At 37.5% G+C, this 13,548-nt stretch overlaps 1 protein-coding gene across 2 annotated transcripts in view; it reads right to left on the bottom strand.

Annotated features, from left to right (window-relative positions):
- LOC127499521 (F-BAR and double SH3 domains protein 2-like) overlaps positions 1 to 12,207 on the bottom strand; it is a 102,025-nt gene extending 89,818 nt beyond the window's left edge. The window contains exons 1-2 of one of the 2 annotated variants that reach the window (XM_051869885.1): positions 11,910 to 12,207; positions 6,294 to 6,391 (exon numbers count right to left, since the gene is read on the bottom strand). In XM_051869885.1, coding sequence (XP_051725845.1) covers positions 6,294 to 6,391; positions 11,910 to 11,930 — 119 coding nt within the window. In that variant the 5' untranslated portion in view covers positions 11,931 to 12,207. The remainder of the gene's footprint in view (positions 1 to 6,293; positions 6,392 to 11,909) is intronic. The other variant, XM_051869886.1, reaches the window with a different exon arrangement.
- Between the last annotated feature and the right edge of the window lie 1,341 nt (positions 12,208 to 13,548).

Raw genomic sequence — 13,548 nt, 5'->3', positions numbered from 1 at the left:
ATCATGTTCATGGATGAGATTATTAACGTTACTGTAGTATGAAGCAGAGCAGGACCGAGTGTTGTGGGAGCTGAATGAGTCCGCTGGAGCGATTGCGCAACACACGTCGCGAGCAGCGGAACTTTTATTTGCAGTCGCCGGCGCTGCTTCCGCTTTTCCAGTCATGAGTATGAGGTAACGCAGCTCTGTTTATCATATTAGATACATTTGAGTGTGTTGAAAATGTTATAACATTATTCTGTGCGTTCGCTCGGTGGCTGATGTGAGACAATTGTTGCACACTGCAGTAAGCTAGATTGATTTTAGAATATCATTAATAAATGCTGGATGGCTTGTGTTGATGAATGGCATGCAATTAATTTTAAAATGTATTGTATGATGGAGAAAATTCTGTATTACTGTTACTAAAAATAAAGCTGCATCTGATTATGCTATGTTAGCTACTTCATAAAATAGTGTTTTTCTCTGAGGCATGGTAAAGCATGGTACTCGCAAAATATATTTAGTTTTCTGTCCATAAATATATCAAAACCGTTGTTCCCTTGGCTATTAAAACATGTAATATATTAAAGCGTCTTTGGTGTTTCCATGGTTTCTACAAAATAAAACCGGAAACCGAGGGTAAAGCGGGTATGACGCAGTTGACAGGCGACTCCTCACACTTCCCAGAGCCTTGGTTAAAATTGCAATTTTCTCACGATTTACAAATAGTTGCGATTTACAAACCAATGAGGTTCATTCTCGTGTGTTATGCGGCACATTTGAGCTTTCGCAAGAGCCAATGAGGTTTGTTCTCGTGCGTCAAGCAGGTTTGGTTGAGCTTCTGTTTATGTTCGCTGATCAATTATATGTGAATAAAAGCCTAAATTCAATCTGTTCATCATATAAAGCTTTTGTGTCTCTTCAGAAAATTTGCACTAAACCGCTTGATTCATATGGATTAGTTTTACAACTTCTTTAAGAACTTTTTAAAGTGGTTTTACAAAGTGGTAGTTGTGCGTACTGTCAATATAGGGACAGAAATCTCTCAGATTTCACTGGAAATATCTAATATCTACAAGAGGGTGAGTAATTGACCATTTGCCAGGAGTTTGACTGACAGGCGATCTAACCAATCATAACACCGAATCCGCCATTTTGTCCGACAAAGCAGTCAGGGGAGTTAGCAGATTAACGTAGGTGGACTTGAACTTAAAAAAAATGGTGTGTACTGATGTCTTTCCGCGATTGAAACAACATTCCTTACGATGTTCATTCATGTTTATTTGATGCTATAAATGAACTAGTAGGAAGAGATGATCGGTTCACGAGCCGCTTGAGCTGAGGAGCTACAGCGATCTGTCAAGACACATTAAAGAACCACAAAACGGTATTTATTGTTTACATTTCTTTAAAAATTACAAAATTTGAAATTTGAGACTTTGTTTCATATCAAAAGTAACTTGCTCTGTCTTGTCTGTTGACGTGTTGTCAGTGTCCTCTTTGCTCCGCGATGTATTTTTGAACATGATGTGTGGCGAGAGATCGGCATGGCTTGTCGGACATAGCAACAGTAACTAAAGGGGGTGGGTCTTTGCAAACGGTCAATTGATTAATTAATTAATTTATTTTCTAGCCCTTTAATTCACAATAATCTCTGATAATCTTCTTTGTATTTCAAACTTGATTGACAATCCAACAGATCAGTCAAAATGATATTCACATTAATAAATATTATATTATAAATATTAGATATTCAATATAATTCCAACTGAAATTAGAACTTAGTCTCTGAACTATCTGTTTTATAATATATATGCACACTGATACCTATTTCTAGGAAAACACAGTATACGTCAAACTCCCTAATGGGTTCACAATCAAACAAAGAGTCAGAAAGTGTAAGTGAAACCAAGAGAAACAGATCGAGCCAGAAGAGTCTTGATGGAACTCATTAGGTCTCTCGTACACAAACAGCACAAAGCGGCTCCCTCAAAGCAACTATTTCTCCCTCGTCTGCTTTGCTTTTTCCTCCTTTCTCATCTGCTTCATCCATCAGTTTCTGAAACAACAACTGTCTTTCAACTCTTTAATATCACACAGGATTCCTCAACTATTTCCCACAATCCCTTTTGCATGGCTCCCTCCCATGTCTTCCTGTCGGCAGTATCAGGGCATCTCTGATATAGATACGGTCCCCGTCAAACTGCTGCCCTGTGCACATATATCATCCTACACCATTTGTACTACAGATATGAATGATTCCTCAATCATGTGACGGAGTAAGTTTTTTTAAAAAAAACCTGAAAACATGATATGGCTTAGCACAAATCACAAAGGCTATGATTTAATTAAATAAATATATGTGCTGCATGTTTCAGAGTATTCTTTTATATACAAGCAGCTCATGATCCAGTGTCTCAGAGCGGTTAAATAATAAAAGAGTAAAATTACACATACATACATACATACATACATATCTATATCTATATCTATCTCTATCTCTCTCTCTCTCTCTCTCTCTCTCTCTCTCTCTCTCTCTAATATATATATATATATATATTAAATAATATAATTTGCTATATATTTTATTTTACAGTGAAATATTACAATAGCAATATTTTATTATTTTCTTTAATATTTTCATTTAGTGAAAAAACAAGAATTATTATTTTTAGTCATATTTATGAATATAAAATCATAAATATTTGGTCAAATTATGCAGCCATACAAATAAGCACAGCCCACAAAAATCCCACAGACTTAAGACTGAGTTACTGCCTATTTGTAAAGTCAAAAAAAGTCCCTCACCTGAGCCATATCTAGTTACCACAATATCTTGAAGGAGGACTTTTTTTGACTTTACCAATTGGCAGTAACTCAGAGCAGCCTAGCAACCACCTAGTAACCACCCGGAACCATTCCTGTTGGCAAAAATGAACAGGAAGTTCCCTCAACACAGTTAACTAACTTAAGTATGTTTGATTGGCCAAGTGCTCACATCAACGCCTGCGCATTTGCAAATGGGTAAGCAACAGAAGAAATAAAAACACACAGACTACAGCAGAGACCTTCATGTTTGAAGTTACTACTGACTCCAGCATTCCGGTCTGTAAGAGTCAGCAGTACTTCCCAAAATACACTATGAACTCACCCTTAAATATATCTGACACAGTGTGAGCATGACTGCACTTAAGTTCTAGAGTTATAATAAATCTGCTCACATGGCTGTCCCCTCGTCCTCTCTGAGAGATTACGTTCAGAGCATTAGTGGGCCAGTAGGTAAACAGGAAGATCAAACCCAAAAGAGAAGCTCAAATCAATGGGGCTTTTTGACTCCTGACCGAGACATCGATTTATCCCACTAGACCACCTTGAGAATGTTTGTGTATGTGTCTGTCAGCAAGAGTCAGACAGAGAAACAAAGAACAGAGGAGAAAGACCGAATCTATGTCTTTGACAGTGAGAAATGACAAGATCATAAAGTCACCATTAGGTCCATGGAAATGTAATGTGTTTTCAAGTAGGAAAAAGCTGTGGCATCTGTGATTTTCTTTTCATGCTAGTCTACCTTATGCAACAAACAGCACAAACTGAAAGAACAAGTCAATTTTACATCCCTAGTCCCTTTTTGGGTTAAGGTGCAGTAACATTACAGAAATTTCTGACTTCCATTATTAATAATGTTTGAAGCACAGCTCACACCGAAGTCAAACCAAGCCACTTTCTGTTGTTCAAACCAGCAAATTTGTGTAACCAACTTGATCCCAATCCGAAATCTGTGTGGGGAAATCCCTCAGGCGAAAATCCACAGATTCATAGTAAATTGACTCAATTTCAACTGTGAAAAATTGCTGAACAACAGTAAATGTTACCGTATCTTTAGTCTGGAGCTAAATATACATTTCTAGGGCTTTAGTCTCGATAAGCTTTATATAAAAGTGCAGTCCACTCTGCATTAATCGAAAAGTCAACATAGAAAAGATATCTTTCTACTAATTATACTAATTTTTCAAAGTTAGACATGATCTTGGACATGATTTTGAAATCCTGAACAGACCGTCTTACTTTCAGGTCAAATTCATGGTAAAGTATGTAGTTCTGTGCCACTAGTGGCGATACTGCAAAATTTAAGAGTTAAGAGTTTCCAAACAGATTTTCCATGCATTTCAACCTTCCCTTCCATTATGACAGACCTCAAACAAACAGATCAATATTTCAATAGCCTTCATACTGTTGTTCCTGCACATTAAACTAAGCATTTTAAGATCAAAAATAATCACAAACATCACCTTTAAATGTGGCATCATCGCTAGCAGCAGCTAGGAAACTGCACATTCGGCAGGATTCCAGATGGTTAGCTGACTCACAGTGTGACTGACTTTCATGTCTCACTGTATTTTTTTTTTGTCTTCCATACTGCCTGTAGTCGGGGACAGCAGAAATACAAGCTGAAGGTCTTTGGCTATGAGGCGTAAAGCTATTAAAGTGTGCTGCTAGCTGTTCTGTGTAAAGATTCAAAGCTAGACACTGGCAGAATGACTCTGCTACCTGCATGGAATAAAGTTTGTCCTTTCTCCGAAAAGCAGGTATGACAAATAAGAATATAAGAATATTTTATATATATATATATATATATATATATATATATATATATATATATATATATATATATATATTTATTTATTTATTTATTTATTTATACACACACACACACAGGAGGCCAATCAGGCCAGGCTATATTGCAAATATAGTCATGGCAAAATGTTTAACACAGTGAAACATTTGCAATCTCTTCGGCCTTGTCTATTTTCACAATACAACAAGGTTTCAAGTACATTATTGCTTAATTAAAACATCTGATTCTTAATTTTAGTACTCACAGCTTTACAGAATCTAGCAGCACACTAGGGGGTTTGTATTTATTTGTTCTTTTGCCTGTAATTAGTTTCTTTGTTATTATTTTACTACTGACTGTTGTCTTGTATCCAGTAAGATTGAACTTTTTTTATTTTTATTACTTAAGCTGTATTAATGTTTTCTGTGATATAAAAACACAGTATTTTCCAGAAATAAGTCGCACAGGGTCAAAATTGCATTGTTGAAGGAAAAAAACGCTTATAAGTCACAGTGTATAAGTCACCTTAATACCAGTAAATAAAACTAAACATTTAAAAACAAACACTATAAACATGTGGATTGAGGGGAACTAAAATACAATAAATTGTCTAAATTTAACAGTATTCACAACGGAACAGGAATGAAAAATAATTATAAAACAACAAATTACAGTGGCATTCAATATAAACTATATTTATTAGAAACACCTAAATGAATTCATTTAAAAGTAACTACTGGTGTATAGGAAACATGCTATATAAATAAATATAGGCTTCAGTACCTCTACATTCAAATCCAAATGTGTGTGTTGTATTTTTTTTACGTGCTTGGTGTTAATTGCATTACATAAGTCGCACCATGTTTTAGATGTTAAAAAGTGACTTATATTCCAGAATATATGGTGCACACACACAAAAAATAAAATAAATAAATAAATATAAATACATACACACACACACATATATACATATATATATATATATTATAGGAAGGAAGGAAAATGGGGGTGAGGGAGATGTAAACCAGATTGAAAACAGTCATTATTTTTGCTATTTTATTTGAAAAACTAACCCTACCACTAGTGTCACTAGAAATTACACTCTTCAGACTAGTCCTTCGGAAAATCCATCAACTAATCGCTTGTAAAAATATGCAGTTTAACCCATCCTCATCCTCTCTCGGTCTCTTTTGGACAGAAACTTCTTTTCACTCCATCACACAAACATACACCAAAATAGCCTGTGCAGTAGATTATGATTGCACTGCAATTTTCGTCTTCAGCTCCAACGTGAGGGTGTGCCAATGTCAAATATCTTCCGAAACACCCGTAAGCATGTACAAACACATACACGCAGAAGACGTTCATAAATTCCGTGTCCAAAAGCAGCGGTTTTAACACGATTCCCTCCCCCTGTTCTGAACCAGCCCTCAATCCCTTTAAAGAGAAGACAAGGAGAGAAAAAAAAAAAACAGGAAAAAAAAGAGAAGAGCAGAGCTGTTATGACTTCCAGCTGTGGGAACAACTGGCCCGCAAGCAGGAAGTCCAAAGGAAATGCCTTCGTCACATCCCGGTTCTGCGATCCGAGCGGTCTTCAGAAACAGGGAGAATTCTCTCGCTCTCTGCATTCTATTTTATTTGTTAACTTGTATGGATGTATGTGTGTTTTAGGCACTATTTTCATTCAATGGCTTACCTCATATCTTCCAATAAATCACATTCTGTCTGGTGTTTAAGATGCAGGCGGCCAAGCTGCTCCGTATGTGTGTTCTTCAATTCCTGTGTCACTTTTACCTGAAGAGCAGACAACATCATTAGAGGCGAGGAAGAGGATGGCACATGCCACTTGCACACACATACACACACACACACTGTCCCACATGAGCTCATTATTGTGTTTCCAGCTCCAGTCAGCCATATGCGCCACAACGACAAATTCACAACCTTTCCAAATGACAAGATAAAAATTCCTGCAATCAAACTCTAACAGAGCAGATTGACACATTTTTATGGTTGATTCTTTCTATAAAAACATATATAAATCATGTATATAGTCACTCGCAGTCACAAGAGAGTAATTAAAGCTGAAGTGTATCATTTTTTGAATGTTAAAACTCTTTCTCCTGTCCCAGTTTGACATGTTGCGACTCAAAACATGGCGTGAGTTTGTGGGTGGGACAACCTGACCAGTGGTGGTCAGGAAACCTGTTTGGAAATAATAATTATTTCAATAGCGTGAATATAACATACTTCAGCTTTAAACTATTCTATATGCAAGTAATAATTGACTCCGGGCCATTGAATTATTAGAAAATAATACACACCCAAGGTGGTAATGCGGCCACAAAGCAAAGCGGCGGGAATTACACCTCGGGTGTGCATTGTTTTCTAATAATTCAACGGTCCGGAGTCAATTATTCCACTTATACTACGGTTACCACACAGCAAGACACTATTCAGATGTTGTATTTCAAGACATTTGTCAGGTTTTTGTCCTTAAACACTCTTGTGTGTGGGACTAATTTCTTACGCATCTCACCCCAAAGCCTCCATTGCTAATTCCAAAACATCATTTCAGAACTAGTAACGGAGGCTTGAGCCTTGATAGCAGAATAATACCGTTGATACAGTTATTAACGCAGTTGAGAGAGAGAGAGAGAGAGAGAGAGAGAGAGAGAGAGAGAGAGAGAGAGAGAGAGAGAGAGACAGACAGACAGAGAGAGAGAGACAGACAGACAGACAGACAGACAGACAGACAGAGAGAGAGAGAGAGAATAAGCATATGTGAATTAGTCTGAGTCTGTGCATCTCTCATGGCAGCAGTGTCTCTACTAATAACGAAACTATAAGTTTATCTACCTCAAGAACCGCACAGTTATTACCTCACTGGTAAGAACTATCATGTATTATTAGCTTAAACTGTTTTACTGATTAATTCGTCAGAGCAGGGTGGACAACACGTTTCTGTGCGAATACGTGTCCGTATACAGTGAGAACAGTATGCGCTTACAGGACACTAAAACGTATTTTGTAGCAAAAACCATGACAATAATTGTCATTTTTATCCTATTGTTTACTATATTTATTTGCTTGGTCGATGTGGGTTTAGTTTCTTTTGCCGTTGTAGGCTATAAGGACCTTTTGAAATAACTGAAATCATTTGGTATGGAGTATCAAGTGATATGGAACTGTAATGTGGTCAAAACCCGCCTAGAACTACTTTAGCCTTGTGTTTCTCTGAAAATAATTGCGTTCGTCAACCAATCAGATTCAAGCACTCAACAGCCCTGTAGTATAATACAATATATATTGCTCATCTTATAGTTTAGACTAATATAGATATGGTTCTATATTATTGTTCTTTATTAGTCTAAGCTGAGCAATCACAGGCCTGATTTAAGCCTGATCAAGAATAGACAGACACATCACCTCCTTACAAAATATGTATTTTAGATGTATTGTACCATGGACTAACACTGCGTCTACACCGGATGTGACCGGACAGATAGAAGCTGTCTACACTGGACATGACAAAGCGACCATTGCAAATCCATTTGTCCTTCCTATGAGAAGTATCGCAAGTGCTTTGAGCACGTCATAAATAGAATGAGGCATCAGTTTACTGTTGGGGATTTGTCGTGTCGCACCGCATCCAGTGTAGACAACATCACTGATTATAATGGGTAGGGCTGGATATCGTTCAAAAATTTTCAAAATCGATACCGATACCTTGACTTCAATACCAGTTCCTGAATGAACGATACTTTTTCCGATACTTATTCAGAAGCTTTGGTTTTCCTTGGCATACTGTATCAAGGCCTGAATTTCATTTTGGAAAATATGGGAAATTCCCTCCTTAGGTGACTCTTCTAGGGGGATTTTTTAATCTGAGGCCATGGGTTCTATTGTCTTTTGTCACGTCGCATTGTCCTGTGTAGACACGGTGTGACGATGATGCTTTTTGTAAGATTTTTTAGCATACAGATGTTATTTAACACATTATTACACCATCTGAAACACAACTCTCAGATTAATAAAAACTGTACCAAAATTAAAAACAGATATTTGCATTTTTTCTACAGACATGGACATATTGGAAGAAATGTATCACCATAAAGTTCAAATGCTTCCAAGGCTTTGACATGTCTGAAGTGTTTCCAAGTTATGTAATCTGGATAAGATTAAATGATTATAACAAAACAGTAAAGATGAATTATGGACTTTTATTATGAGAAAAATGTGTTATTTAGCATGACAGGGAAATTGTTCCCTGGCATGACACATCCTAAGATTCCATATTTAATGATATCTGAAAACTTCAGAAACTATTTACACAAAAAGAGGTTATAAAATCTGCATCAGCACAGCATCAAAAAACAGAGAAGCAAGTAATCAGCAGAACCACACATTTAGAACATTGGCATGCCATGGTACTGAGTGAGTACACATTCACGTACCATGGTATTCGGTCCAAAAATGCACTAAAGTCACTTTTTGGCACATTTTTTATTTTGTTACAAAGGGGTGGGGGGTGAGAGCGATACCATAAATGAACCATTTTGGATTCCCCAAAGAACATTTCAGTAAACGGTTCTTAAAAGAATAATTTTTCTTAGTGTGAACTGAAGAACATTTTAAAGATCTGAAGAACCTTTTCCCACTATAAAGAACATTTTGTGCAATGGAAAGGTTCTATGGATGTTAAAGATTCTTCATAGAACCATAGATGCATTTACTTTAAAGGGTTAGTTCACCCAAAAATGACAATTCTGTCATTAATTACTCACCCTCATGTCGTTCCAAACCCGTAAGACTTTCGTTCATCTTCAGAACACAAATGAAGATCTTTTTGATGAAATTTGAGAGATTTCTGTCCCTCCATAGACTGCCTTTGCAACTGGAACCTTGACGCTTCAAAAAGTTAATGAAGGATCGGAAAACTAATCCATATGCATTGAGCGGTTTAGTCCAAATTTTCTGAAGGGACACTTTTTATGATGAACAGATTTAATTTAGGCATTTACTCACATATAAACCTTGATCAGAGAACATAAACAGAAACTCAACCGAACCTGAATGAAGCGTGAGAACGAACCTATTCCGGAAGGTTAAACGTGCCGCGTAACCAATGAGGTTAATTCTTGTGTCTTACACAGCACGTTTGAGCTTCTGGAAGAGGTTTGTTCTCGCACGTCATTCAGGTTCGGCTGATCGTCATTCGTCTTCTGAAGATGAACGAAAGTCTTACAGGTTTGGAACGACATGAGGGTGAGTAATTAATGACAGAATTTTCATTTTGGGGTGAACTAACCCTTTAAGAGTGTAGTGTCATATCAGTATCAGGATAGAGGTTTGTCTAAAGTAAGTAGCAAACATAAATGCTTTGAGGTCAACAGTAAAAGAAGCAGGTTTCATTTAAGACCTTCAACTGCTCACATATGGAACTTAAAGTTGTGGAGGGAATGATATGGAACACTTCTATTATGAAACAACATTGATTAAACTTGTAAATAGCTTTGTGCTGCCAAAACCTTCAGGAACTCTATAAATTAATCATGATTACAGGAAATACGGCATTGATAACATTTCTTTTTAAGTTAAATGCTCTTATAACAATCCCCCTTGCACATTGCCAAAAAACATACAAATATTACATAGAAATTTAATTGTCCTGAAGATTAGGAGACCAAATGTATACATTTAAGAACTGGTCATCGAACACCCTACAAATGGCCATGGTCTTGGGTTCAATCATGTTGTGTTTAAATAAAACACATAAAAAGGTACCTGAGGTTCACAACCCAAATGCGACTACAAGGCCAAGAAAAACCCAACGGGACCAGACCAATGAGCCCGGGCAGGTTGACTAATATCTGGGGAGACACTGTTAATTACAACAGAAGTTCTCCACTTGGCAGGTGAGGAGATAATTGGTTCTATAACAACTCCCTAAAGGTTAAAGCCAATAAGGATGGAAAATAATACAGAACGCCCAGGTTTCCAACCCTGGCAGCATCAGCAAGACACAATGTTACAGGCTGCACCATAACACACAGTATGACAGCCGGCTGCACGGCTCTCATCACCACTTTGAGCCGTACAGGTGAAGCATTATTACTCCGAGATGGAGGAAACACTAACAACACCATTTGCGTCAGAGGAAAGCAACAGTGAATTAACAAAACAGCACATTTTTCCAGGCATTTATTACTGTGGAGAGGCTGATCAGACCTTTATGGAAATATCCAAACTGATGTCAGACACAGACCAGATCAGATATTTGGTTTGAAAGAGACATTAGATGACATATTTACTGTCTGTTAGGAACATTCACCTTTTAATTTTTCTAAAAACACACATTTATGCAAATCATACTGTATCCTGTCTCCTGCATGTCTGTAGAGCTAAACGTCATTTTTCGTACATTTAAATCCAAGCAAACATTACCAGCGTTACACCGACCAAAGAAAACGAGTATTATACGCATCTTTGTTTAATATTTCCATTTTAAAACATCATTTTTCGAAAATAACGGGGTTTTAGGGGGTAAACCTGTGCTACATGCTATCAGCCTTTCTCCTCTTCACAAGACAAAGCAATAGCAAAAGTCAAACGTCACCTTTAAGGCTTTTACGCTCTGATGCAATGCTTTGATGATTTAAACACATGAATGTGTGTGGAATGATAGGAATACTATGTTTTTGCGAGGTAATTTCACATTCCTCCATACAGCCTGTGGGACATGAGTTTGAAACCCAACACCCCTGCTGTCACCTCTGTGAGAGACAGAAAAACATATTTCTGTAGGACTTATGCTTTTAAACTCATATTTCCACGATGTAAATGACATTTGGACACATTTAACCGAGATGTGTAACCAAATGTCAGACTTTAGGGTTAGAATACTGATCAGTGCTCCGTCTATTTGACAAAAGCATGGTGACTGGGTTCAATCTGAGTAAAAACACACAAAACAAGACGACTCTCATGGCTGCATGGTTTAACCGTTATCTGAGAGCAAACCAGCCCCTAAAACACGCATCTATCATCTCTGGTAAGATATCTGCGGAATTTCGGGATTATTTACCACCGCTGCTGCTTTAAAAACAACAATAAAAACAGAACTGATCGAGAAAACTCTTTTATACATCGTTTCCGTTACAAATAAAAACTGATACATTGTTTCAAAACAAACAGCGGCTGGAAACAAAGTTGAAACTTCGGGACAATGTAACAATGTTGCAAATCACATTTAAAGAAAACACACACACACCACACACACACACACATTGTTCCAACGCTGGTTTCTTACCTTTCTTGGCGGAGGCTGCATGTTTAAACATTGGCACAAATTAAGTAAAATCCCAAAGAAATGATTCCCAGAGCGAACGGGGTTGATGATTAAGAAAAGGGTATCAGACTGGGATTCAGATCTGAATTCAGACGGCCATGATGAAGCAGGTCCAGTCGGGCAGACGCTCAACAAACACTGCGGATCAGGGGAGAAAGTAATGAAAGAGAGAATCTGCCTCCAAAGAGCAGGCTCGAACCGTAAAACCAGCCCAACAGCGCCCCGGACCGGACACACCGAACCCCGCTATACGAACCCTACTACGGGAAGGCTTAGCTCATGAATATTAATTACGTAACGGGACGTTCGCTCAATAGGCGCACCTGATTGGCCGCCGTTGGTACGTGGGTAACAGTCAGCTGGTTATTTAAATAATAATTGCGTTATTTGATTGGACAGTCCAAGAATCGAAAGGAGTTCATTAATATTCATAACCTAGGCCTTAGCCATAGTAAAGCGAGTAAATTACGCAATTCGAATGATTCTTTATCCTCAGGATAAAAACATAACAAATTTGATTTACTTCTGAGAGAGTTGCAAAAATAATAAGACTGTGGAATTCTGTAAACATAGATAGATAAACAGATAAAATAACTATAGACAGACAGACAAACAGTTCTGGATTTTCTAAAACCTTTGTAGGACTTGACATTGTAAAAACAGCAAGGAAGAATATATAGCTATTGGCAACATATAAAATCATATTCATTGGATGTTACACAATGAATCATGCATAACAAGATCTAAGAAACTCCTAAAATGGATGCACATACCAGTATGAACCTCCCATTATTTTAAAAATACAGTGAGTTTATTCTTTTTCCATAATGTAAATCTCTCTGAATATACCGGGGCTAGTTGTCACAATGTAAGATAATGGTAATGAAAGAGAGAATATTCCTTCAAAGAGCAGTCAAAACTACTCCATCTTTATTATGACAATTATCTACATGCTAGAATAATAGTATGGGAATGATGTAGTGATCAAAACATGTTACACAAATAAAGTTTAGTTTCTTTGTCTACATTCCAGCTCTGCTCACTTTGGACATTTATCAACCAACTTCATGAGTTGAATGCGTTTAAACATTTTTAAAAAGCTCATACAGTATATCACAGAAGTGAGTACACCCCTCACATTTTTGTAAATATTTTATTATATCTTCTCATGTGACAACACTGAAGAAATGACACTTTGCTACAATGTAAAGTAGTGAGTGTACAGCTTGTGTAACAGTGTAAATTTGCTGTCCCCTTAAAATAACTCAACACACAGCCATTAATGTCTAAACCGCTGGCCACAAAAGTGAGTAGGCTACACCCCTAAGTAAAAGTGTCCAAATTGGGCCCAATTAGCCATTTTCTCTCCCCGGTGTCATGTGACTCGTTAGTGTTACAAGAGGTGTGTTCAACATCGGCTGAGGCTGAATGTAACCGATCGGCGAGAGTAGCCGCCTGCAGGTGGGGAGGAGATGAAAACAGAGACGTGAAGTCAGACACTTTCTGCTTCTCGTAGGCCCTGTCCCAAATGGCACCCTAAACCCCCACGGGCCCTGTCCCAAATGGCACACTTCTATGCACTTTCGGTCTTGTGGACTTA

This window comes from Ctenopharyngodon idella, chromosome 18, assembly GCF_019924925.1.
Source record: "Ctenopharyngodon idella isolate HZGC_01 chromosome 18, HZGC01, whole genome shotgun sequence".
Lineage (NCBI taxonomy): Eukaryota > Metazoa > Chordata > Actinopteri > Cypriniformes > Xenocyprididae > Ctenopharyngodon > Ctenopharyngodon idella.
This window is presented reverse-complemented; position numbering and strand designations above follow the sequence as displayed.